Source organism: Schistocerca nitens, chromosome 3, assembly GCF_023898315.1.
Source record: "Schistocerca nitens isolate TAMUIC-IGC-003100 chromosome 3, iqSchNite1.1, whole genome shotgun sequence".
NCBI classification, from domain to species: domain Eukaryota; kingdom Metazoa; phylum Arthropoda; class Insecta; order Orthoptera; family Acrididae; genus Schistocerca; species Schistocerca nitens.
The window spans coordinates 946,471,158-946,497,315 of record NC_064616.1 but is presented as its reverse complement, the minus strand read 5'-3'; the positions used below and the strand labels follow the sequence as shown (position 1 = coordinate 946,497,315).

The following is a 26,158-nucleotide window of genomic DNA, read 5'->3' as shown; positions in this document are numbered from 1 at the left end:
GATATCAGACAGGTGTACCAGTTTCTTTGGCTCTCTAGTGTATAAAGTAATTTTGAAGTAATTTCATAATATCTGTTGCTATTAATATGAGTAGATTCACACTAGTGATAATTTGTTATTAGTATGCTTCACATAAGCAGTGCCTGGTTCTGCCTATTAATGTTTAACTTGACTCTTTCCACATTTGTGAAGGCTGTCCTTCATGATGGGATCAGTAGAACATGATGTATGAAGAGAAAATGAATGCATGAATGGTATCTGTATGTCTATGTTTTAATACAGTGTCATAAATAAAAAGCACATTTGGGGTTTCAGAAGTTGCTCACTTACCATACAATATTTTTTGCAGGCGTGGTTTTTCAAATCTAAATTCCTCATTCATGAGAATGTGGAGAGTAATACCATGGTCTAGGAGGCCCTGGTGGAGTGCAGAATAATCCAGCTGAAAACAACCATGAAATCTGTATTACTTTCCATTTGCTTTTAGTAAAATACAATATTTTATGAACTGAAAAATATTAACATAATGGCATAAAAATTTTGTTTGCATAATGGAATTATTTTTATTTAGATGCAATAATAGCTTGACACAATTTTGTGTTGAAATGATGGACTTAACACTATTACTGTTTTCCTCTTAAATACACAGGGTGTCCAGGGAGGATTGGTCAATATTCAGGGATATGACAGGAATGATCATTCAAAGCAAAAAAGTCTAGTAAACATAGGCTCTAAAATGGATACCTTAAGAGCTGTGATTACTTCCTCTTCGATAGTGTAAAACAAATCACTTTTACTGAGAGCTCTGTAATTTCCATATTTTTGAGAGGTGATAGTGTCAACCAGAAACAAGAAAAAGGTCCAGTAAATATGGCCTCTGAAGTGCATAACTTAGAGCATGAGCATTTGTTCATCTTTGCTGGTGTGCAAAATGTCTCTTCTGCAGAACAGCTGCACATAGCTCTTCAGGTATGCATTTTAGATCCTAGACCATATTTTCTTGTTTTGTTTCATACTAGGTCCTCCCAAAATACAGAAAGCAAGGAACTTACAGTAGAAGAGATCTATTTCACAGTATCAAAGAAGAAGGCTGCGCAGGGTAGCTGTGCGGTCTAGGGTGCCTTGCCACAGTTCGTGCGGCTGCCTCCGTTGGAGGTTCAAATCCTCCTTCAGGCATGGGCGTGTGTGTTGTCCTTAGCATAAGGTAGTTTAAGTCAGATTAAGTAGTGTGTAAGCCTAGGGACCGATGACCTATGCAGGTCCCATAGGAACTTACCACAAATTTTAAACATTAAGGAAGGCTCATAGTCCTTAAGGAATACATTTTAGAGCACATGTTTTTGAGACTTTTTTGCATCAACATGCCATATGCCTAAATACAGACCATTCCTCTTGGGACACCCTTTATACCACTTCAAACTACATCATCTCTAATGATCTCATCTTTGATCGGTTATTCAACTCTAATACTCATTCTCCAAATTACATGTGGTGTGTTTTCAAGAATCACATGCCCTCCCTGTTAATACATGTAGAACTAGTTTGATACAATGCTTTTCTCTAGCTAATTTTAGAGTATAATTTATTATGAGACCTGTACAGAAAGTAAGTTTCATTTGTATTTTGTTCCACAACAGAATTACAGTCAGTTTGGGACATATGTGTTAGTTGCTTTGAGTCAAGATGAAAAAGATGACACCACTTTGATTTCTTTGTGGATTGCTTATGCTGATAGTGCTTGTTTGGAATGACAAAGTTGATTGATGTTGGATCAGTAACTTGTTTTCAGAATGCAAGAAACAATAAATGACATTTGACATTCATCGACAGATTTGTGAGGGTTATGGAGAAAATGTGATGAGTGGTTCAATGGTAAGATAGTTCTTATAGGCCAATGAAGAATGCCATCAAATGTATGAAGACAAACAACATGGGTGTCCAAGTTTGGTCAACAAAGAACTGGTTCATGAAGTTGAAGAACTCACAAAGGAAAACTGCTGCAATTTTACAATATCTTATCTTTCTAAGAACTCTCCGAAAAATTTCAAGATCATTTCTTCATGAAATTGTTTATGAAAAAGTGAATTTTTGAAAACTGTGTTTTCACTGTGTGCCAAAAACTCTTACAGAGCAACACACAGAATAATGACTGGTCGGTGCACTTGACTTTCTGACATGTTACAACAAAGAGGATGGTGATTTTCTAGTGGATGGTGGTGAGACATTTGATTTATTGGTCCATTTTCATCTAAAGCTGCACAATGTGCAAGAGATATTTGGATTTTTATGTTAATATTAGCAGTTTTACATATAATATACCTTTGTACATAATAACACACATTAACATATCAATTAATGATGAATACTTAAATAAATGTTGTATCACTATATACAGAGAGATAATATACAAATGTTCTTCTGTACAAGACATAGAAAAATTTGCTTTGTAGGTATTCATTTACTGTGTAAAAGCAGTGATCAACCAAGTACAACTTCAATTTAAATTTGAAGTGACCAATGTTTTGTATGTGTTTAATGGTACCTGGTAAGGCATTGTATAGTTCGATACTAGGATGGAAAAGGTGGTTTTGAAATAACTTTGTGTTGGTGCTTTGAACATCTACATCCAATATGTTTTGATGACATCTCCAGAATTTTCCCAGAACATAATCCCATACTGGAGGTTAGAGTGACAACTGCATAATATACACACTGAACAGTGTTGTAGCTGGTACAGTTTTTTAATGTATTTAACACAAAACAATACTTAATTTTTTGTTCATTTGCTCAATATGTGCTTTCCATTTCAAGTTGTCTTGTAGATAAAGTCCAAGAAATTTGGTACAGGATGTCTTGGTAATTGTCTGTCCATTTGGCTCTAGATTGGGTGATATTAGATTTTTTTTTGTGCTGCATGTATATCCATAGCTACAAATGGTTCAAATGGCTGTGAGCACTATGGGACTTAACTTCTGAGGTCATCAGTCACCTAGGACTTAGAACTACTTAAACCTAACTAACCTAAGGACATAACACACATCCATGCCCGAGGCAGGATTCGAACCTGCGACCATAGTGGTCGCACGTTTCCAGGCTATAGCGCCTAGAACTGCTCGGCCACCCTGGCCAGCTCCATAGCTACAGGTTTCCAGTGTTTATTATTAACTCATTGTTATCAAAGTAACATGTTAGCCTGTCAGTGGCTTCTCTCGTGTTTTTACAAGAGTTTCTTCTGAGTTTCCTGTAATTAGAACACTTGTCTCATCAGCAAATTGAAATATTTTACTGCTGTCATTGCTTATGTTTAGGTCATTTACATAGAGTGAGGACAGAACAGGACCCATTATTGATCCTTGTGGCACTCCATATTTAACAGTCAGCAGTCAGTAGCTTGGAATTATACTTCCTAATGACATTATCCCTTTCCTGATCTATTTCTACATATTGTTCCCTGTTCTTAAGATAAGAGCTGAGCCAGTTGTTAGCTGTTCCCCTAATGCCAAGATTTTCTGGCTTGTGTAGCAATTTGTCATGATTTATGGTGTCAAATGCCTTTGACAAATCTAAAAATATGCCCATGGTAAGTTTTTTGTTGTCTAATGCTATCAGTGCCTCTAATACAAAGGAGTGAACTGCTGATTCAGTTGAACAGTTTGATCTAAATCCATGTTGAGATTCTGACAGAACGCCATTATCCTCTAAGAAGTCTGTTAGCCTCTTATTGAAGAGCTTTTCTAATATTTTTGAGAAAACAGACAGAAGTGCCAATGGTTTGTAGTTGGAAATATCATCTTTGTTTCCTTTCTTGTATAATGGCTTTACTTTTGCTATCTTCAAACATGAAGGAAAAGTTCCTGTAGCAAAAGATAGGTTACATAGGTCAGTTAATGGCTCAGTGATCAAGCCCCCACATTTCTTTATAATGAAATCAGGTATATCATCTAATCCTGCAGAGTGTTTCATTTTGAGAATTTTTATTGTAACCTGTAGTTCTTCTACATTTGTTGGGTACAGAAACATTGATTTGCTTGAGACTTTTTTTGCCTGTTTCTATATTTTGTTTTCTACTGCAGGTCTGTTGTAGCAGTTTCTCTGTTACATTTATGAAACAGCTCAATCAAAACAACAATCAGTAGAATATAAGCACACTGTGTCATCAGTAAAGACTAAAGCCAAGCAAATCTTGACACCTTGAAAAGTCATGAGCACAGTCACTTAGGATAGACACTGTGTTCTACCTGCACATTTTATACCACATGGTGAAACAATCAATGCAAATGTTTACTGGAAAATGCTTGTGAAACTGCACTGTGCAATACAGAATAAGTGCTTCACATAGCTCACAAACAGTGTTGTTTTGATTGATGACAATGCAAGACCTCACACTTTGAACAAGACATGACAACTCTTACAGGACTTCAACTGTAACTTGTTAGACCACACTCCATACAGCCATCCCCTCGGCCCTAGAGACTTCCATCTCTTTTTGCACCAAAAAATGTTACTTATTGGACAAAAATTGATGATGAGCTCAAAGATGATGAGCTCAAAGAACATCTTACCACATGGTTGATAACAAAGGTAGCAACATCCTATGACAAATCTCTGTTGGTCCATTATGGACATGGGACATTGGCTGGTTAAGTAATTGTCAGTGTCAATGAAATTCACCAACAGCTGTGTAGCTTAAGATGTTATTTTATTTTATTTTATTTTGAAGGCTACCAGTTTCAGCATTTCATTATGCTATCTTCAGGCTTGAGGTGGTATAATGAAATGCTGAAACTGTTAGCCTTCAGAATAACATAAAATAATATCTTAAGTTACACGGCTGTTGATGAACGTTCACAAAACCATTGTGAAGAGGCATTAACTCATCTCCATTAACATAATAACCATAATTAAATAACAAAATATAAAAAGTGGCTGCACAAATGAAACTTTTTTCAAGGAAATTTCTAAAATGAAAAATAATGTAAATAGATAGATAAGAAATCTACCCACCAAGCAGCTGTAGGGGAACATGCATACAAAATGATTTAACTTGCACAAACTTTTGGAGCCAGAAGAAGGAGCCACTGGCTCTGAAAGCTTGTGAAAGTTAAATTGTTTTGTATTTGTGGTCCCCTACTCTCACTTGTTGAGTAGATTTATTATCTATCCATTTACATTATAATATCAATAACTGATACTATAAGAAGGTAGCTATAAGTGTTACTTTCTCATGTTATATACCTTAACATAAATTCAGAGCACTGTTATTCATTATTTGATGATTTAATAATGAAAATGCATTTCTGAGTAATGTCAACTGCTATTATGTTGTAAATTGGAAGGAACTGGTTAGCTTTGTAAACTTGATACAATACCGTCATATTTTCAGGTGCACATTCACTGCAGGGCAGAAGGATAAATGTTTTTGAAATTCCAGGTCTGTATATAAGTTTAGTAGCATAATTAATTGCACCAAAAATATCTCTGTTGCCATGTCCTAGGGAAAAAAATACAAAATTTCAATTGAAGGTGTCAATTCAGATACATAAGACAAATACTGGAATAAATAATTCACTCTGCATGAGAGTGTGCACTGACAAAATACTGTTCAAGATATCATGAAAATTTAACAGCAAGTTATAACTTTTAACAGACCATAATCACAATACTACAAAATTTACAGAAACTATTTTCATATCAGCTAGTCTACTCGCTCTGAAAATGCCTGTTTACTGTTTCTAACTTTAAAAAGTTCCAAGTACACATGTACAGTATTAGAAAAAATGGTCAGAACAAGAACACTGGGAAAGTTCTTGCAATATTGAGAGTCAAGCTAATTTCACTGAGACCTTTACACATAGTCTGATTAAAATACTAAAAATTACTGGTACATATGTAATAATATTGGTGCATATGTTCTTTTCACTTATTTTACTCAGAAAACTTTGAATGTTTCATTGCCTGAATTTCTTAAACATTTTAGATGATGTTTAGTTCTCAGCATAGTTTTAGTGGTACATTCCAAAATGACCACTGTATAGAACATACTGTATAGAAGATATTACAGTCATTGGTACACTATGACATTGTGAAATCTCGTGACAAAAGAAAAGGTTATAATTTAGAACTAATGCTAACTCCTTATTTGAAATAATTTTATCATTCTATCTATTTGGCCGTTATCCAGTGACTTTTTACCTGTTGCAACATTGCTAAAGTAGTCAGCTATGTGCTCTGATGATGTGAAGATCTTGTTGTTCATGACAATGCTGCGTGGTGCGTCATAGACACCATCTCCTCCAAATACAATAAGAGAAAATCTGCAAAGCAAGATTGTAGCAGTACACTTGGTGTATAATTCAGTGCATTAACATATGTTACTAGCTCTTAACTGACAACTGAACATCATCATAAGAAAATCTAGTTAGTATTAAAAAATTAACGTTTTTAATAGCCATTGGGACACAAACAACACAAGAACTCATCAAGCAACTAGTGTAACAGCCACTGTGAAGAACAACTTGGAAGTCATGTCCATTTAAATAACAACACACTCTTTAAACAGCATATCTGATGTATCTCCACAACATATCAACAGAATGTAAGTATTTTATGAGCCATTTAGAGTTCATCTGTGACTTGGTATGTTCTGTTATGTTTTCTCACCATACAGAAAAAGACAACCACATATGAATGACGTGTAGAAAGGATTGAGAAGGGGAGAGATACATTGGGGCACTGATTTCTTGATTTCTGGAAACAGTCAGTCTTCCACAAGCCAGGTCCCTTTGCTATTCAGACATGGTATAGCTCCAACTAGTGACAGCTGTTTGTTTTCTGACATTACAGTGAGGTGGCTATATGTACATGTCGCAACCATGTAGGTGAGCAATGGCAATATCTTAAGTTACATAATGACAGCAATTGCAGCACCTGGATATGAAAAGGAGTGTCTCATTTTTGTGGTGATCACACTGGTACTGTTTGGGAAGATGTGACAGAATGCTTATAACATGACTGTTGAGAAGTGTATCTAGCAAACACTGCACGAAACTGATAAATGACTTACTGACTTCAGTCACCTTGTAAATACTTTGGGGAATGGATCATGGTATCTTTTAAGTGACTCAAGAAAAGCAAACTCTTTTTGTATCAACAGCAAAGTGTAAGGAGGTTACATTCATCTGAGGCCCTGCCTGCTCATGCCTTCATCACAATCCAATCATTTTCAAGACAGGTGCCACCACAGGTGGATTCGGTAAAGTCATTTCGCACTATGTAGTGGACAGCTCCAAACAACATATAACCTAAATTTCAAATGTCACACCTTCGGCTGAGAAGGGGGGAAAAAAATCTTAGCCATCAATGTGGGAACCAGAAGTTTCATGATTCTTCAGTGTCCAATCTGAATGGATCATGGATCACCAATGGCTCTATGTCACTGTTGAGCCTGAATGAAAATAGAGTGAATGGCACAATGAGTGTACTGCTGGTCATATTTTTAAAGCAATTACAAGTTCAGTATCATTTTTAGTCATATTTTGGGGGCATTTTCTAGTGAAGTCCAACAATTTTTATGCCTCTGCTGATGTTTGGTGATATGCAGAAGAGCCTTCTCCCACAGCCCTGAAAAGACTTTTTGTTCATTGCATTAGACATCACAAATGTTGCGGCAATTACCATGTTCTGCTGTGCATCTGAAGCCACATTGAGGATGGCCTTTGACCAATGCACCCACTACTTACATGAGTATTTCCCTCTAACATCTCTTGTGAATCTATCATCTGCATATGGAAATTGGACAATAAAACACATTCCAATTATAGTTATTTTCCTTTGTATATAAAGCTCACTGATGCAAGTCCCAGGTGAAAGAGACTGCAAAATGGCTATCAGTCAACCATAAAATTATGGTAATAGTTGACCAGTCCCAGGAAGGTGTTGGAACTTTGCCAGAATTTTACGTGGTTGACCATCTTTTTACTGCATTTGATATTGAATCCATGAACCCTTTGTTGGGATTTTTACACTGTTAAATTGACACTTTTTAATACATCAATGTAGTCACTTCATGCTATGGCTGACAATTTCAGATCCACATTTCCACTAAATACAGTAAATGACACATGTTACTACACTTTCAGCCAGGGGCAATTCTAGAAGTTGGTAAGGGGGAGGGGTGGCTAATGGTGGGGGGAGGGGGTGGAATATTGTTTAACAAAAGGAGAGTTGGGGGCCTCCACTGACAAACTGGTAAAATTTGGTGTTGCTTAAAGCAGTTTTTGTTAACTCTTTTGGAGTTCAGAGTAAAAACATGTCCACAGAATGTGTGTGCCCAGGAAAATAATATGATTTGACCCAGATGTTCAGCGATCTCAAAGTTTTTGTCTGGGATCAGCAATTTAAGTGTTGGTAGGCATACCTGGCATATTTAGCTTTCTTGATTATTATTAAGTGGCACTCATACATTAACATACATCCAATGTATATTAATAAATAATAAGATGCCCATTTTAAGTTAACCCTTTGACTGCTGCTGATATTTTAACTCGTCATGCCTCACTGTTCCCCTGGCTCGCCTGACATGTATACACGTCGCCTTGGGTCTGCCCTACAGCGCTAAGGACGTGTTCAAGCATCCCATGCCACCGGCCTTCCCACCACTGGGGACGAGTTTAGGCACAATGAGACAGAGCTTCCTGAGCGCTATGGATGTGTATACACGCAGAGCTGTCTTTCCACCCTGCTATTCTAGTAGCTGTTCAGTGGTCTGACTGTGTAGTTCAGGAGTGCATATATCTTTGTTGCTGTTTCGCTCTTTGCAGAATTTGACTTAGATTCCTGTAATTTTGTCAGCTTTCTTGTTTTCTACGTGAGAAATGTCATGTCTCCATGGTTGCACAGATAAAGAAATCCTGGATATGCTCACTAAGAGTGACAGTGAGTGTGAATTATCTGAAGTTGCTAACAGTGATGAGTCTTCAACAGAATCTCAAAGCTGTAGTCCTCTGCCTTTTACATCAGAGGGGAGAGCAAGAAATACAGTCAGCAGTTCCTCTGAATCCGAGGAATCAGAAAGTGACAGTGAAATGGTTCAGAAAAGAGTGCACTTAAGTGATACATTTGACTAGAAAGAAACTGATTTCCATCCATTAAACCATTACTTCGATGACTCGAGTTCAGGACAAAAATGTCAATTAGATACTGACCCAAGCATTCTTTCATTTTTTGTGATATTTATGTCAAGAACTGTTGCAATTTATTGCAGACGAAACAAATCGTTTTTACATTTACACAAAAGAAAATACTACAGAATCTGTGAATTCTCGACTGTAAAAGTGGAAAGTCACTGGATTTGAGGAAATGTATTGTTTTTATACTGTTTGCCTTCTAATGGAATAAGTTAAGATGTTAAAATTTAGTGATTATTGGTCCACAGATACACTTTTGAACACACCAGTTTTCAGCGAAATTATGTCCCGAGACCATTTTTGTCTACTTCTGAGAATGTCACACTTCAGTGATAACTCTGAAATTACTGGAGGCAACAGTATATTTAAAATTACGATGATTGTTGACAAAGTTCGTAAGACGTTTTGTAATTCATATCACCCACATCACAAGTTTTGTATAGATGAAAGTCTCTTGCTGTTCAAAGGATGATTATCTTTTAAGGAATTTATTCCCACTAAGCGAAGTAGATTTGGAATAAAGACATTTGTACTGTGTGACTGTCGAAGTGGATATATCAACAGGAACCACAACAATGTGTGACCCTGCACCCAACATAAGCAGCCATTCCAACTCCAAATTAACTTTCTTGACAGAAGAGTTCAAATGAGGTTGGTCATGGTGCCCAAGAACAGATACAAACTCAACACTAGTATGCTTAGATGCTGATGCAATCTTTACCAGGCCACACTCTATACTGTACCCAGGATCTCTGTCAATACTATTACCTGCCCCACCCACTATAACCATGGTGTCTTCCTTAGTGAAATCATTGCAAAGTGATCCTAAATCCTCTGTCACTTGCTCCAGACCAGCACTAGGTTTAAAAAAATTGGTGACCTGGTATTCTGATTCGAGTTCATCCTGCAAAAGTTGGCCAACACCTCTTCCATGGGAACTACCTAACAACAACACTTTCTTTCTCTTTACTGATTTCCCAACATTCTTACTTTTCAATTTGCTGTTGAAAGTTGTTGTGCCCTGTCTACACCTGCAACTGCTTGAGGTTCACCAGCTTCTAACTGAAGCAACAGGTCAAATCTATTTTCCACATTCACCATGAAGCTGTAAGACAAAGTTCTAGGCCTCTTCCTCCTGTTGCCTGTTGCCACTTCCCACCTCTCTTTACCCTTCTCCCTCCTTAACCTGTCAAGATTTCCCCTGGCCTTGTCTAACTCAGCCTGAAGGGTGGAAATTTTCCCCTCTTGTTCGAGTATCTTCCTATCTCTACTACATATCCTACAAAACCACTGATGAGTCTCATTTACTTCCCCTATTCCCACACCACTACAGTCACCCACATGGAAAAAACTACAGCACCCGTCACACCCAAAGCCCTGACCTAACAATTCTATGGCAAGTCAAGCACTTTTCACTCATGATAAACATAATTGTTTATTAAGAATAAGTCAGTTAAATTACAGATAAACACGAAAATATGGTTCCAAAAATTTGGCCTATGTGCAACTATGTGTAAACAAAAACAACAGTACACAGTTTCTGAAACAACTTAAAATTTACGCTACTTTCTGGAAATGTGAGTTAAATAATGAAGAGGTATGCTACAGTTAAATATCTGGAGAGAGCAAACATCAACTGAACAAACTTATATAGATTTGCTGCGGCAAAACGTAAACAGAAAATACGAATGTACGAACTTTTTGCATTTTCTGCTATATTACATAAAGAAAAATGAAACCATTAATGGTATGCTTAAAAGGCACATTAATACACCTAATTTCCATGTAATCAATACTAAACTATATATTTTTATAATCTAAAAATGACTTATCTTTACGAGAACCCCCAAACTCGTTCTAGTCGCCTGGCTGCAGCGTGTGTGTCCAAGAGTTATGTGATTTTAAAAAAATGTATTTAAGTGTAAACTTTACCTTTTTTATAAAAATCTGGAAACAAACTGTTGCACAACTACTCTGGTAATTGTAATACAGTTCTCTGATATTGGCATTTGGAGGACAACTATGAGTGATGATGTGTGAAAAGTTAGGTTAATTTGATTATGTTATTCATTAGTTGCAGGCATAAATGGAGAAAATCATATTTTTCCAGAGTGAATTTGAACATGCCATGGATATACAAAAATAAGATTGGGCCAGCTGGCTGTAAAAAATACTGCAAGACAAGCCTGCAGAAAGCTGTCAGTGATGTCAAGGCACGTCAATTATCACTCAGGAATGCATCCAAAAAATATGGAATACCACCTAGTACACTTTCAAAGAAATTAAATAACAAAAATCCTTTGAAAATAGGTGGACAAACTGTTTTTAGCTTAGAAGAAGAGAAGACATTAATCAGTGGATTATTTAAATGTGCAGAATGGGGTCAACCATTAATGAAAAGTTAGGTAAGGAATATTTTAAAGAGCTATTTGGACCAAAGGGGAAGAGTGGAAAAGAGGTTTGAAGACAAGAGGCCTGGATATGAGTGGGAGAAAAATGTGCTTTCATCGCAATAATTTGAGTGTACATTTGAGTGAAAATGTAAAGAGAGCTGGAGTTAAAGTGAACAGAGATGTCATAGCAAGCTATTTCAAGAATTTGGAGGAGACTGTGAGAGGGATTCTGCCTAGCCACATAGTCAACTATGATGGGACTAGCTTCTCTGATGATCCTGGTGCTGTCAGTGTGTTAGTCAAGAGGGGATGTAAACTTCCTCATAGAATCATAGACTCATCCAAAACAAGTACATCTGTAATGATGGCTTCTGCAGGAGATCTTCTGCCATGTTATGTGGTTTATAAGGCCACTCATCTATATCCAACCTGGATGGAAGGTGGAATGAATTGTACAGCATACAACGGAAACCAGAGTGGATGGTTGGACCTCAGTACATTTGAAGATTGGTTTCAGACACTAGCTTTGCTGTCTCTTAAGATGGCTTGAGGGGGTCAAAGTTCTGATAAGAGAGAATCTCTCAAGCCACATTTCCATGTTTGTAGTCTCCCAATGCGAGGAAAACAATATTACATTTTTGTTTCTCCCACAAATGCAACACACATCTGCCAGCCTTGAGACATGGCATTCTTTCGCCTAATGAAGATGGCTAGGTGAAAAGCTTCGACGGATTGGAAGAAAGGCAATAGGGGTGTTCTTCCTAAAAGTGACTTCCCTAAGACATTGAATGTGACATTTCACTACAAGGGTGAGAAAACTGAAGACAATGCTATTGCAGGATTTCGTGCTTTTGGTATCCTACCTTTCAATCCAGAAAAAGTTTTATCCCTCTTACCTGTCAGTAGTTTGGAAAATGAAACAGGCGACCCAACGCAGGTATGGTCTGACACCTTTGTGGAACACCTGAGAGGTGTTCGTTATGGGTCTATTAATGCCCAATCCAAAGAAAGCCCATGATAGGAAACTGGAAGTTCTCCCTGGGAAAAGTGTAATGTCACAGACAGAAATTTCAGACAATATTAGAGTGGACAGCAAGGAAAAGGAAGCTGATGATCCCAAAGTTTTGGAGCAAGAAACTGTAATATCTGAGACAAGAACTGAAGAGGAATATGGACCTGGACCTTATGAGACACCTCCAATGATAAAGGACAAAAAAGATTTTGTCTTTGGTAATCTTCCTGTTACAAAGACTACCCATTCAAAATATATAGCTGCATGGTGACTTTTAAGTTAATTTCATGAGGAAGAAAATCAGTGAGAAACAAGAATACTTCTTTTTTCCTGACATTGTAGACATGTGTGTGGTGTCAAAAGCACAAGTTGTGATGAAGGTGAAAGGAACTGATTTACAATGAGGAAGAATGATATTTAAAACTCTAGAAGGCATTAACATCATGTAATGTAAACTGTTGTATTAAGTAATGAATGGTATGGTTTGTTTTTTGTAACATCAGTATTATAAAAGCATTTGTAAACTCAGAGATTTAATGGTTAATAAAGCTGGATAGTAATATTAAAAATATTAATTGGCATTAATTAATATAAAGTTGAGGTAGTATAAATGCATTTTTCTTAGTAAAAGTCCTGGGGAGATATGAAACACTATTCAGATTAATATTTGAAGAAGGGTTATGGTAGAGCATTTTCATTCTTTTAACACATTGCTGTAGGAAGGATTAGAGATGCTGTATTTAAAATTTCAAAATTATAGTACAATATTTAGATATTAATTTTCAGTAAAACTTTCATTTTCCATCCCAATTCACCCCAATTTACTGTATACCACCAACTGTGACTGCAGGTAAGCACGGACCATGTAACACCTACTGGAGTGTCTACTGTGCTCTGCATCTAGCACAGAAGAAGATCTCCTGCTTGCAACTCTGAGGTCAGCAGTAGTGTAGCTTGATACTTCTTTCTTTTATTGGCTTGTAATGGCAATTACCATGTATTGTGTTTGCCTCTGACCCTAACAAATAATAATATACAGTGTTTTTTTAGGATTTTGTTTGTCAGTCCTGAGGTGTATCCAGCAAAATAATTTTGCTCCAGAGAGTACCGCAGTGGTTTCGTTCATGCCATCAGGGATTGCATCATGCCATAGTACCTGTATATAGCCACAATGATTATTGGCAGACAGTGGCACAACTTTGCTTGTAGTGTCTCAATTATTATAACTTCTTGTCTCAAGACCGTCACCTACCCTAGAAACTCCTGTCTCAAAAATAATTTCTGCCACCTGTGTAGGCACTGGCTCTGATAACTACAGGTCAGGGTCAACTGACGAGACTCAGAAACTGAGTAAACTTTTCTACAACCTAAGAGCCCCTAAAACAACTATAACTATGTCCAGTTTGCCTCATAGTGCCAGTTCATCTTACATGTTGCCTTAGTTTACATTTTTTCTCAGACAACAAACAATACAAGCTACCTCCAGCCCAGGTAGATCCTGAGGACAACAGCGCAGCAAATCATAGCAAAAAAGTCAATGCAGGAATTATTTTGACATCTTGCAGTAGATGGCCTTCCATCAGAAGTCCATAACACTATTTTATTAGGTTATTACCACAATCATTTGATAAATATCAACTGTCACCTTTTGAAGCTCAGTTGTTTTCACCAGAGGTTGTGGCACCCCAGATTATGAGGATGTTGAAATTACTTCCGACCATACTCAACATGCTTGTGATAGCAGCAAAGTAGAGATCATCTGCTTACTTTCAGCTGAAAATGGTTATATATGTTTATACAAAGGGGATAAAATTCTGAAAATAAAGATTCCTCCATTTACCTATCAGTTACCACTATTTTGCTAGCCACATCAAGCTTATTTTGCTTGAATGAGGGTTAGAAGTTGCTGCCATAATTCTCCCTCTCTCTCTCTCTCTCACTCTCTCTCTCAACCAGCACCCACATATATTTACAGAAATCATAGCACACTGTGTTCCAAATGCTCTTTGTGTGTCCCTACTCTACTCAATGCCTGCAGCATGTACTGAATTTTCATCATATAAATTTTTTTACTCCACCAAGGAAGTTTCATTATTGCAAAAGAAACTATCACTTATAGGTAATAGCACATCACTGGATATAGTCCAGATGGTGCACACTGAAAAGTGCAGTGACAAAATGCTCATAAATAGGTGAAAGCTAAATGGTGCATCATGTAAAAAGTGTCAGAAATGGGTTGTGTGAGGAGTTCTATGTGTGAAGAGCAACATGTGGCAGCATGAAAGATATGCAAAAATATGCCTAAAATTTATTTGTGAAGATATTCACTTGTCATGCCTTGACTGTTTGCAGGATGGAAACACGAAACTAGCTTCCACAGTGAGTTTGTGAGTTTGCAGGAAGAAATTCTTAAAGTGCTTTGCAGAGGCACTGATGCTTTAAACACAGAATTATCAGTACAGAAGCAAGAAAATTTTGACCTGAAATGTGGGAAAAAATGTTTTTGGAAAACAGCTGAGTCAATCGACAAAAATAGCATTAAAAATGGGTGGACTTATACAGTTATTAGCTCAAACAATGAGGCTGCTGCCCATAGGGAAGAAACTCATATGGGAGTCTCAAGAACCGAAAATAAATACAAGTGGACAAGTGTAACTTACAGGAAAAAGAATTCAAAATGTCTCAATAATGAAAAACAGAAGGAAAAAAAAAATGAATTCCTTGTTATAGGTGATTCTCTGCTGAAAAACATGGTAGTGCTGAATTCCACAATAGACGTTCATCCAGGTATCAGGACCATCCCTTTTAAGAAACACTTTAGCTACATATAAAGCTCACAGGATGGTTTAGCAGTGGCATCTTGGAAGAATTACAAAGGTGTCTTCATCCATGTATGTAACAAATTTTCTTAGAAGCAGCACTGAAGAGTAAACTGTAAGCGAACAAAAAATTTAATTCGATCTGACTGTAACCTCTACAGAATGTCTAGAATCTTGGTGAGTGGTATTATCTACAGAAGATCAATCAGTCATCAATATTTTGGAGAATAAACCATGATTTAAATGAAAACTGTAACAATCTAGGAGCTATGTTCATAAATCCCAATAAATTCTTAAGCAATAAATGTTTGGGTAAAAGTCTTCATTTAAATAGGTTACAATCCAAAATTTTTAGTAAAATGTTCGCTGATACATGTAAAATTCTGTAAAATAGAGGAAAGTTAAAAGAACTGATGGGGATGAGAAACAGTGTTTGGTAATGAAAATGGCAGGACTGAAACGCTCACAAAGAAAGAGTATGCTTGAGACCATAACTAGAAAAGAATGTCCCTCCATAATGCACTATAAATGGACTAACATGTAAATGCTGACTTTTCAACCAAAGTCATAAAGTGGATGAATTACAAATTATTCCATCTGAATGTTGAAATATCAAAGTTATTTGCCTCAATGAACATTGGCTTACATATGAAAATATTAAACTTCTTAATAAAATTGAAAATTTTGAATTAGCTAACAGCTTTTGTAGATGAGAGAAATCACATGGAAACTCTTGCATACATACTCATTATGATATAAAAAATGAAATAATAAATGATTTAATCATCTGATTGAAGGGTGTATATTTGAAAGCTGATGAACTGAGTTGAGGGACCTAAATGTCATAGTAGTTTCTACTTATAGAGTACCAGAGGAAGCTATAGTTAAAGATTTTCTCGTGAAATTTCATTGCCTGCTTGAAGAACTCAGTAAAGAAAAAAGGAAATACATAGTAATAGCTGCTGATTTAAATATTAATATCATTGTTGAAAGCAATGATGTGTACAAATTCACTGACTCACTGACTTAATAAAAATCTTTGGCTTCAAAATAAACTTCATGCAACCCATTAGAGTAAATGCACAGTCAACTACCTATATTGATAATATTCTAACAAATTATGTATTTGAAGATGTTTATAAATTTTACATAGATTTAGGAATCACTGACCACTCTGCATTATTCATTGAACTACCAAAAATTAGGAAAGAAATTTCATGTAACAAAAGCGATATGAGAAGAAACTTCAATGGAAAAAAAAATATATATCAGTTATATTTAGAAATAAGTTAAGAGAGGTTGAATGGCCTTACAACAGCTGTATTTCAAATAATAGTAAATTAGCTTTCTTGAAATATTTAAAGAAACTTTTCAACTTAGAACCACATGCAACAAAACGGCTAATAAACTTAAATGTAGAACTCAGGGTACAAAAATTTCTAGTGCTAGGAAGAAGAAACTCCACAATTAACTGAAATATAATAAAAACAGACATTTTACTGAGTATGTTTGTCATTGTAAAGCTATATTTTAAAAAAAAGTTGTGAAGGCAGCCAAACAAATGGTGAACAAGGAGTTCATTGTACAACATAAAAGTACAACAAAAGCAGTATGGTCTGTTGTCAAATCATAGGTAGGTGTTAGAGTTAGTAATAATGACCTATCTAGGATTAAAGTAGATGATAGCTTTATTGTAAACCTGGCTCAAATATCTGAGTGTTTAAATGAATTCTTCATGAATGTGGTAAAGTCAGATGTTGATGCAGATTAAAGAAAATCCCTTTGGACTCCACCAAGAAACTGAGTATCTTACAGCTTTTAAAAAAGTCACAATAAAGCATGTGGAAAATGTTATAGTACCATTACAAAATTAAAACTCTGCTGGGTGGGATGGGATACCACTAAAGTGATTAAAACAGTCTTTTGAACAGGGATGCTTTCCCAATGTTTTGAAGTATGCCAAAGTTAGACCTCTGTTCAAGAAAGTGTTGAGGGAAGACATGGGAAACTATCACTCCATTTCTATTCTTCCAGTCCTGACCAAAGTGTTAGAGAAAGTAGCTGCAAATCAGATGAAAAATTTTCTTGTAAAAAAGATATTATTATAAGTAACCAGCCTGGATTTAAACCAGGAAAAAACACTCTGGATACAGTGAATAATTTTACTGAAAAGATATGTAAATCACTGGGTCAGAGGAGTAAGTTGCAGGTATCTTCTGTGATCTCACAAAAGCAGTTGATTCCATCAACCATGACTTGCTTATCTACAAATTAGACATATACAGGATTAAGAACAATGCTCTAAACTGGCTAACATCATACTTACACAACAAAAAACAAAGGATAACTATCATCTCAGATGAAGTGAATTATTATTCTCAATGGAGTACAGTATCACAAGGTGTGCCTCAAAGCTCCATTTTGGGGGCAATCCTGTTCCTATTCTACGTAAATGACTTACCCATAAATATAAATTCCCCTTCAGCTCTGTTTCCAGATTATTGAAGATGACAAAGCACAAAAAATTATGAGCTCCATTATAATCACACTGGTTCTAGTTAAATGGGTTGAAACTTGGTCCATTTCAAAACCAAACATTCCAAATTTGTGGAACTCAAAATACAACATAGCAATCAACTTATGAAAGAAGTTGATATGGTTAAATTCCTGGGACTAAACGTGGACAAGAACTTAAGCTGGAATACACATATTAAATTCCTATCAAATAAAGTAACAAGTTTCACATTTGCAATGCAAATACTAACAAATTCCACTGACTAGAGTACATGCAAAATTTTGAATCTGTCATTAGATATGGGATAATTTTCTGGGGAAGTTGAAACAGTGTATCTTGAATACTGGAACCGCAAAAGAAAATTTTTTGATATATGAGGGTCACTCCAAAAGAAATGCAAACTATTTTTTTAAAATCCATCTTTTATTCTACATGTTTGAAAGTTTTACAGTGCATAAATACATCCTTTAGGAACAATATTTTCATTTCTCCACATAATTTCCATCCCTCTCAACTGCCTTACGCCATCTTGCAACCAGAACCTGTATACCCACACGCTTAAATTCTGGACCAACCTGTTGAAGCCACTGTTTGGCAGCGTACACAAGGGAGCCAACACGTTCAGTATTCTGCAAACACTTCCTTCCCCTATCCTAATGTAGCGTGAAAATTCGTTCACTGTGATGTGTCTGTCAGCAGTCACCAATTCGATAACTCTCTGCACATTGTGTGGAGTGTGTGCAGTACGAGGCCTGCCACTGCGAGGACAATCCTCAATATTGCTGTACCCGCTTTCACCATGTAACCTGCTTGCCCACCAACTAACTGTACTGTGATCGACAGCAGCATCTCCATACACCTTTTTCAACCTCTTGTGGATGTTTCCCACTGTCTCGTTTTTACAGCACAGGAATTCTATGACAGCATGTTGCTTCTGACGAACGTCAAGATGGCTGCTACAATCTTGAAGATATGCTGTGATGGTGCCACTCACAGGAACAGTTTGAACTAAGTTTGAAAACAAGCGTGAAGAATGTATCTACACACTGTAAAACTTTCACACATGCAGAATGAAAACTGTATTTTTACAAAAATAGTGTGCATTTCTTTTGGAGTGACGCTTGTATCTGTACTGCACAGAAAACAGGGTCTAGTTGCCCATTTGTTTGGACATTACAAATCCTAACTGTTCCCTCCATATATATTTATGAAAATATAATCTTCTTACACAGCAGTCAAATATTATTTGAGGAGGATCATTTCAACCACACATAGAACACAAGAAATAAAAATAATTTTAAACTACTCACACATCTGTTGAAATTATATGCATGGAGTCCACAGGATATGGTGATGACAATATACAGGGCAATTATAATTAGAGTTAAACTTTCAAAATGCTGTAGAAATAAGACCATGGGTCAGAATGATGTCAAATTGCAAAGAAATATTATCGGAGAAGGGAGAAAATGTATCGCAGAAGAAAAAAAATAGTGTGAAAATTGACCAATAGATGGAGCCGTATGTGTCAGAATATGTAAATGCTAACAAAGAGATAGAGGGGCTGGCCAGTACTTACCTCAGCTCAGTACAGCCGATAGATACACAAAAAACAGTACCAAAAATTTTTTACGTTCCTAGCTTTTGGAACAAATGTTCCTTCATCAGGGAGGAGAGAGGGGAAAGAAAGGGAAGAAGGGAAAGTAGATTCAGTTACTGACAACCCAGGTTATGAAGCAACAGGCAAAGGAAAACAGGGATGGTAGCAAGGATGGAGGCATGGTTCTCAGATGGAAGCCAAAGATATTCTACTGTAAGTACTGTGCCAGCTTCAGACCAAAGAGAATGCATACAGAAGTAAAGAGGTATATAGTATAAAGATAAACACAACTATGTAGGATGAAAAGATGTGTGAATGGCTAAAGAGGAAAGGGAAAGAGGAGAAGACTGAAGAGTAAATGGGAGTGAGGTTGTTTAACGTAGGTTCAGTCCAGGGGGATGGCGGGATGAAAGGATGTGTTGGAGTGCAAGTTCCCATCTCCGCAGTTCAGAGGGAGTGGTGTTGGGTAGGAGAAGCCAAATGGCACATACAGTGTAGCAGGTTCCTAGGTCCCTAGAATTATGCTGGAGGGCATGCTCCGCTACTGGGTATTGGACATCTCCTAGGCGGACAGTTCGTCTGTGTCTGTTCATGCGCTCAGCCAGTTTAGTTGTTGTCATACCGATGTAAAAGGCTGTGCAGTGCAGGCATGTCAGTTGATAAATGACATGTGTAGTTTCACACGTGGCCCTGCTTTGAATTGTGTATGTTTTACCAGTAGCGGGGCTGGAGTAGGTGGTTGTGGGGGGATGCATGGGGCAGGTTTTGCAGTGGGGTCGGTTACAGGGGTAGGAACCGCTGGGTAGAGAAGGTAGTCTGGGAATATTGTAGGGTTTAACAAGGATGTTACGGAGGTTAGGGGGGCGACGAAAGGCAACTCTGGGTGGTGTGGGGAGAATTTTGTCAAGGGATGATCTCATTTCAGGGGTTGACTTGAGAAAGTCATATCCCTGGCGGAGTAATTTGTTGATGTTTTCGAGGCCAGGATAATATTGGGTGACAAGGGGGATGCTTCTGTGTGGTCTGGGGATAGGAACATTGTTGTTGGACGGGGAGGAATGTATTGCTCGGGAGATCTGTTTGTGGACAAGGTCTGCAGGATAGTTGCGGGAGAGGAAAGCACTGGTTAGGTTATTGGTGTAATTGTTGAGGGGTTCGTCACTGGAGCAGATACGTTTACCACGAATACCTAGGCTGTAGGGAAGGGAGCGTTTGATGTGGAATGGATGGCAGCTATCAAAGTGAAGGTACTGTTGTTTGTTTGTGGGTTTGATATGGACAGAGGTGTGGATGTGAGCTTCAACAAGATGAAGGTCAACATCCAGGAAGGTGGCTTGGGTTTTGGAGAAGGACCAGGTGAAATTCAGATTCGAAAAGGAGTTGAGGTTATGGAGGAAATTAACGAGTGTTTCTTCACCATGAGTCCAGACCACAAAGATGTCATCTATAAACCTATACCAGGCCAGGGGAAGCAGCTGTTGGGTCTTCAGGAAAGCCTCCTCCATGCAGCCCATGAAGAGGTTGGCATAGGACAGAGCCATCCTGGTTCCCATGGCCATTCCCCTGATTTGTTTGTAGGTCTGGCCTTCAAAAGTGAAGTAATTATGGGTGAGGATGAAGTTGGTAAGTGTGATAAGGAATGAGGTTTTTGGAAGATCTTCCGGTGGGCGTTGGGAGAGGTAGTGCTCAAGGGCAGAGAGACCATGGATATATGGGATGTTTGTGTAAAGGGATGTAGCATCTATGGTGACAAGAAAGGTTTCAGGTGGGAGAGGAGTGGGAATGGATTTGAGGCGTTCAAGGAAGTGGTTTGTGTCTTTGATGTAGGATGGGAGTCTGCGGGTGATAGGTTGGAGGTGTTGGTCTACCAGAGCTGAGATACGTTCTGTTTGGGCTTTGAAGCCTGCCACAATGGGACGGCCAGGATGGTTCTCTTTGTGAATTTTGGGTAACAGGTAGAAGATAGGGGTACGTGGCTCAGGTGGAGTGAGTAAGTCTATGGAAGCCGTTGTGAGGCCTTGTGAGGGACCTTGGATTTTTAGGATTTTCTGCAGCTCAGTCTGGATGGAGGTAATGGGATCCTGGGTAACAGCTTTGTAGGTTGAGGTGTCGGAGAGTTGACGCAGTCCTTCTGCCACACACTCCACACGGTCAAGTACAACAGCTGTGGAGCCTTTATCCGCTGGGAGGATGACAATAGAGCGGTCTATTTTCAGCTCCTTAATGGGATGGGATTCAGTTGGGGTGATGTTGGGGGTTGTCGGGATGTTCTTCAATAAGGACTGGGAGGCAACACTGGATGTGAGGAATTCCTGAAATGTCTGCAAGGGATGGTTTTGGGGGAGGGAAGGAGGATCCCTATGAGAAGGTGGTCGGAACTGTTCTAGACAGGGTTCAACACTGGGTCTAGTATTTGGGGGCTGTGTTTGGGTAGTGAAGTGATATTTCTAGTTGAGGTTCCAGGTGAATGACAGGAGATCTTTAACCAGGGCAGTGTGGTTGAATTTAGGCGTGGGGCTAAAGGTTAAGCCTTTTGATAGAACAGATGTCTCTGGAGGAGAGAGGGATCTGGATGAGAAGTTTAGAACTGAATTGGGACTGGTGATATGTGGCATTTGACTGTGGTTATAGTTGAGATTTGGTCTGTGTGGGGTATGTGCTGGGATGGGGAGATTGAGTAGGGTGGCTAGGCTAGGTTTGTTGGCTATGAGGGTGGTTTGTTGAAGCTTCTGTTGTGGTTGGTGTTTGTGAGGGATAGGGAGAGGGACCCCACTTCTTAGGTGTTGCACTAGCACTGTGGATAGTTTTTTCAGGTCGTGTGTGGCATGGAACTCAAGTTTGCAGCTGGCGTCTAGGATGATGTTCCTGAGTGTGTTCTCCAAGCAAGGGTTTGAGAGGTTGAGGACTTTGAAGAGAGATAGGAGCTGTTGGGAGTGGTGGTTACACGAAGTAGTGTAGAGATTCAGGACAAGTTGGGTAAGGGCTAAGGATTGAAGGTTCTGGAAGTCCAGGAGAAACTGGTCGAAGGAGGAATTGCACCCAGAGATGGGAACTTTTAAGGTAAGTCCTTTAGGGGTAATTCCAAAGGTTAAGCAGGACCGGAGGAAAAGTATGTGGGATTGCAGTTTGGCTACGGTGAATGCATGTTTCCGGAATGAATGTAAATAATGTGGTATAGGATTAGGGTACATAGTGGGTAACTGGTGGGTAGGGAAATTAAATAACTAAAGTTAAAATAGTAATCATAAGAAGGAATAAAACACGGAGGGAAGGACGATAAAGAAAGAAAGAAATTGTGTTGGTAATGTTCAATACCAAAGGAAGACCACTAAATAAGAAAAATACGGAAAAAGTTGACCAGACCAAGCAAGTATGTCCAGATCAGGGGAAAAGAACACACGTTGCTCAAAAACAGAGATAGCGAGTGGCGAAAAAAAGATCGCGCGTGCCGCAAAAGAGATCGCGCGTGCCGCAAAAAAGATCGCGCGTGCCGCAAAAAAGATCGCGCGTGCCGCAAAAAAGTTCGCGGGTGGCGCAGAAATGTCCCAAAAAAAATTTTCTTGTGGCAGAGAAAGATAGCCAATGGCACAAAAATATCGCCAGCAACACGAAATCGACGGAAATGGATGATACTGGTAGGTGTGGAAGAGATTGTTGGCAGTGATTGTTGGCTGGAAAACAGCGAATAAAGAACGTTAAAACTATGGAATGTTAAATAAATAAATCAATAAACAAAAAAAGAGAAGTGGACTATAAACGGGACAAGATAATAGGAGGAAGATGAAACTAGCACAGTTGGTGACGAAAATATTTATTTATGTATATATAAAACTTCCCAAAAATGAAGATTACATTGGAACAGTAAACATACGGACGCTAATACAAACCGGAAAATTATACACATTAACAGAAGAATTAAAGAAGCTGAAAATCCAAATCCTAGCAGTACAAGAGACCAGATTTCCTGATAATCAAATCACTGACTACAATGGCTTCAGAATTTTCAAAAGTGGAACGGACAGAAAAATTGGTAAAGGGGCAAACATGCTTGGTATGGCCTTTATGGTCGAAAAATCCTCAGTTAAATTTGTAAAATCTGTAAAAACTATTAGCAATAGACTAATGTTTCTTAGGTTGAAACACAAGAATAAATATTACACCCTAATTAATGTTCACGCACCCTGCAACGTTGACAATAGAAAGGACCTAGACAATGTGGATAAATTTTGGGAACGATTAGAACTTGAAATGTCAAAGATACCGAGGAATGATGTCAAAATACTTCTTGGAGATTTCAATGCACAGATTGGCAGAGAAAAGAAATACAGGAAGACGGTTGGGCTATACCCAGCACACAAATTGACCAACAAAAATGGCATGCGACTAATCCAACTTTGTCAACAATTCAACATGAAAATCAGCTCAACGTCGTTCAATAAGAAACCAAGAAAACAGAAGACCTGGAGATCCCCTATAAGCCAATTGGGAGAATTTCAAATTGACCATGTGGCCATCTCATATAACTTCCAAAAAGAGATTAGAGATATCCAGGTTAGGAGAGGTGCAAATATTGACTCAGATCATTATCTCACAAGAGTTCGGGTCCAATTCACCCCAAGAAGGAAAACACCAAGAATTCCACCAGCAATCTCAAAATTTGACCTACAAAAACTAACAGAATCAGAAACAATTAAAAAATGGGAAAATTCTCCCGCAAACAACTGGGAAACATTCAAGGAAAAAATCACAAAAATAGTGAAGGAGCAAATACCACTGAAGAAGAAGCACAAACATCCATGGTGGAATATGGAATGCGAAAAGGCAATTCAAGTTCGTACAGAAGCCTTTGCGAAGTACAGTTCAAATAAAAATGAGAAAACTCTTCAAAAATTTTTAGAAAGACGGAAACTTTCAAATAAACTTATTAGACAAGAGAAGAGAAAGTATGTAACTCAGCAACTGGAATCAATAGAAGCAGATTTTAAAAATTATAATACGCATGGATTCTACAAAACTTTTGCAAACCAAATTAAAGGGTATATCCCTCAAAATGTCTGTTTTCGGAAATCAGATGGGAATCTGGCACTAGGCGACGAAGAAAACTGTGAAGAATTAGCCAAATATTTTGAAACGCTACTAAACTGTCCAGAACCAACAGAAGCTCTTCCAATATCCAGCACTAAAGCCCCGCAACAGCAAGACTCTGTACCGCCAACTGAAGAAGAAATTATCAAACACATAAACAAACTCAAAAATAACAAAGCATCAGGAGAAGATGGAATTGTAGCCGAATTTCTCAAAAGTCTAGGGTCTAACTCAAGAAATGAGCTAGTTAAAATTATTCAAAACATATGGGTTACTGAAGAAATACCAGAAGATTGGAAATGTGCCCTAATACATCCGTTACATAAAAAAGGGGATAAATCGGATGTGAACAACTATAGAGGAATCTCCTTACTTTCCGTCACATACAAGATATTATCAGCTTGTCTTCTTGAAAGAACACAAAAACTGCAAGAACCCAAAATCTCAGATTTCCAAGCTGGTTTCAGACCAAACAGATCATGTCCAGAACAAATTTTAAACTTGAAATTGATTACAAGGATGAGACAAATGCGAAGGAAGCCTACAGTATATGTCTTTGTCGACTTTAAAAAGGCATATGATTCAATTCACAGACCCACACTATTTAAAATTCTTGAAGAACAAGGACTGGATAAGAAGACACGGAACATCATAGAGCAGACATTAACAAATACAAAATGCAAAGTGAAATTCATGGGAAAACTTTCAAAATCATTTGAGATAAAAACTGGGGTTAGACAAGGTGATGGATTATCACCTCTGTTATTTAATTTAGTTGTGGATAGAGTCATGGCAGAATGGGAAAAAGAACTCAAAAAAGATGACCTACAAATCCCCTACTTAGCCTACGCAGACGATCTTGCAATAATGGCAGATTCTAGTGAAATGGCAGTCAAACAGATAGAAACCTTAAAAGAGTGTGCAGGAAAAGTTGGCCTACAAATATCTTTTGAGAAAACGGTGTTTACAACAACAAATCTAGAAATTTCTAAGTTACAAACCAAATATGGAGAAATTAAGAGGGTACCATACTTTAAATATTTAGGAGAGATAATTTCTGAAAAATACTCACAACAAGAAAGAATATTAAAAGCTCGTAGGGGTCTAGGGCTGGTCCAAAACATTTACAATAAAAAATGTCTATCTATAAATACAAAAATTAAACATTATAAGTCGGTAATTAAACCAATAATGCTATATGCCAGCGAAACCTTGACACTTAAAAGGAAAACAGATATGGAAAACCTGAAGAAAGAGGAAAGGAAAATCAATAGGAAAATTCTGGGACCAAGATGGACCAAAGAGGGGTATAGATTACAGAAAAATTCTAAAATTGAAGAATATTCTAACATAGAGATAGACATGAGGAAGAAGCGTCTAAAATTCTATGGCCACATAATGAGACTTCCCGATCACAGACTTACAAAAAAAATAGTAAGATACGTAGCATCCCTTGTTAATGGAGGAGAATGGATCAAGAATGTAAAGAAAGATCTGGAATTAGCCAACATTACTACTGAAGACATGAACAAAAGAAACAATTTCAAAC

At 37.7% G+C, this 26,158-nt stretch overlaps 1 protein-coding gene across 1 annotated transcript in view; it reads right to left on the bottom strand.

Annotated features, from left to right (window-relative positions):
* The window catches only part of LOC126249021 (uncharacterized), a 712,654-nt gene that overhangs the window by 25,976 nt on the left and 660,520 nt on the right, over window positions 1-26,158 (bottom strand). Inside the window, exons 68-70 of the mRNA XM_049950623.1 lie at window positions 6,193-6,314; window positions 5,370-5,491; window positions 331-442 (exon numbers count right to left, since the gene is read on the bottom strand). Coding sequence (XP_049806580.1) covers window positions 331-442; window positions 5,370-5,491; window positions 6,193-6,314 — 356 coding nt within the window. The remainder of the gene's footprint in view (window positions 1-330; window positions 443-5,369; window positions 5,492-6,192; window positions 6,315-26,158) is intronic.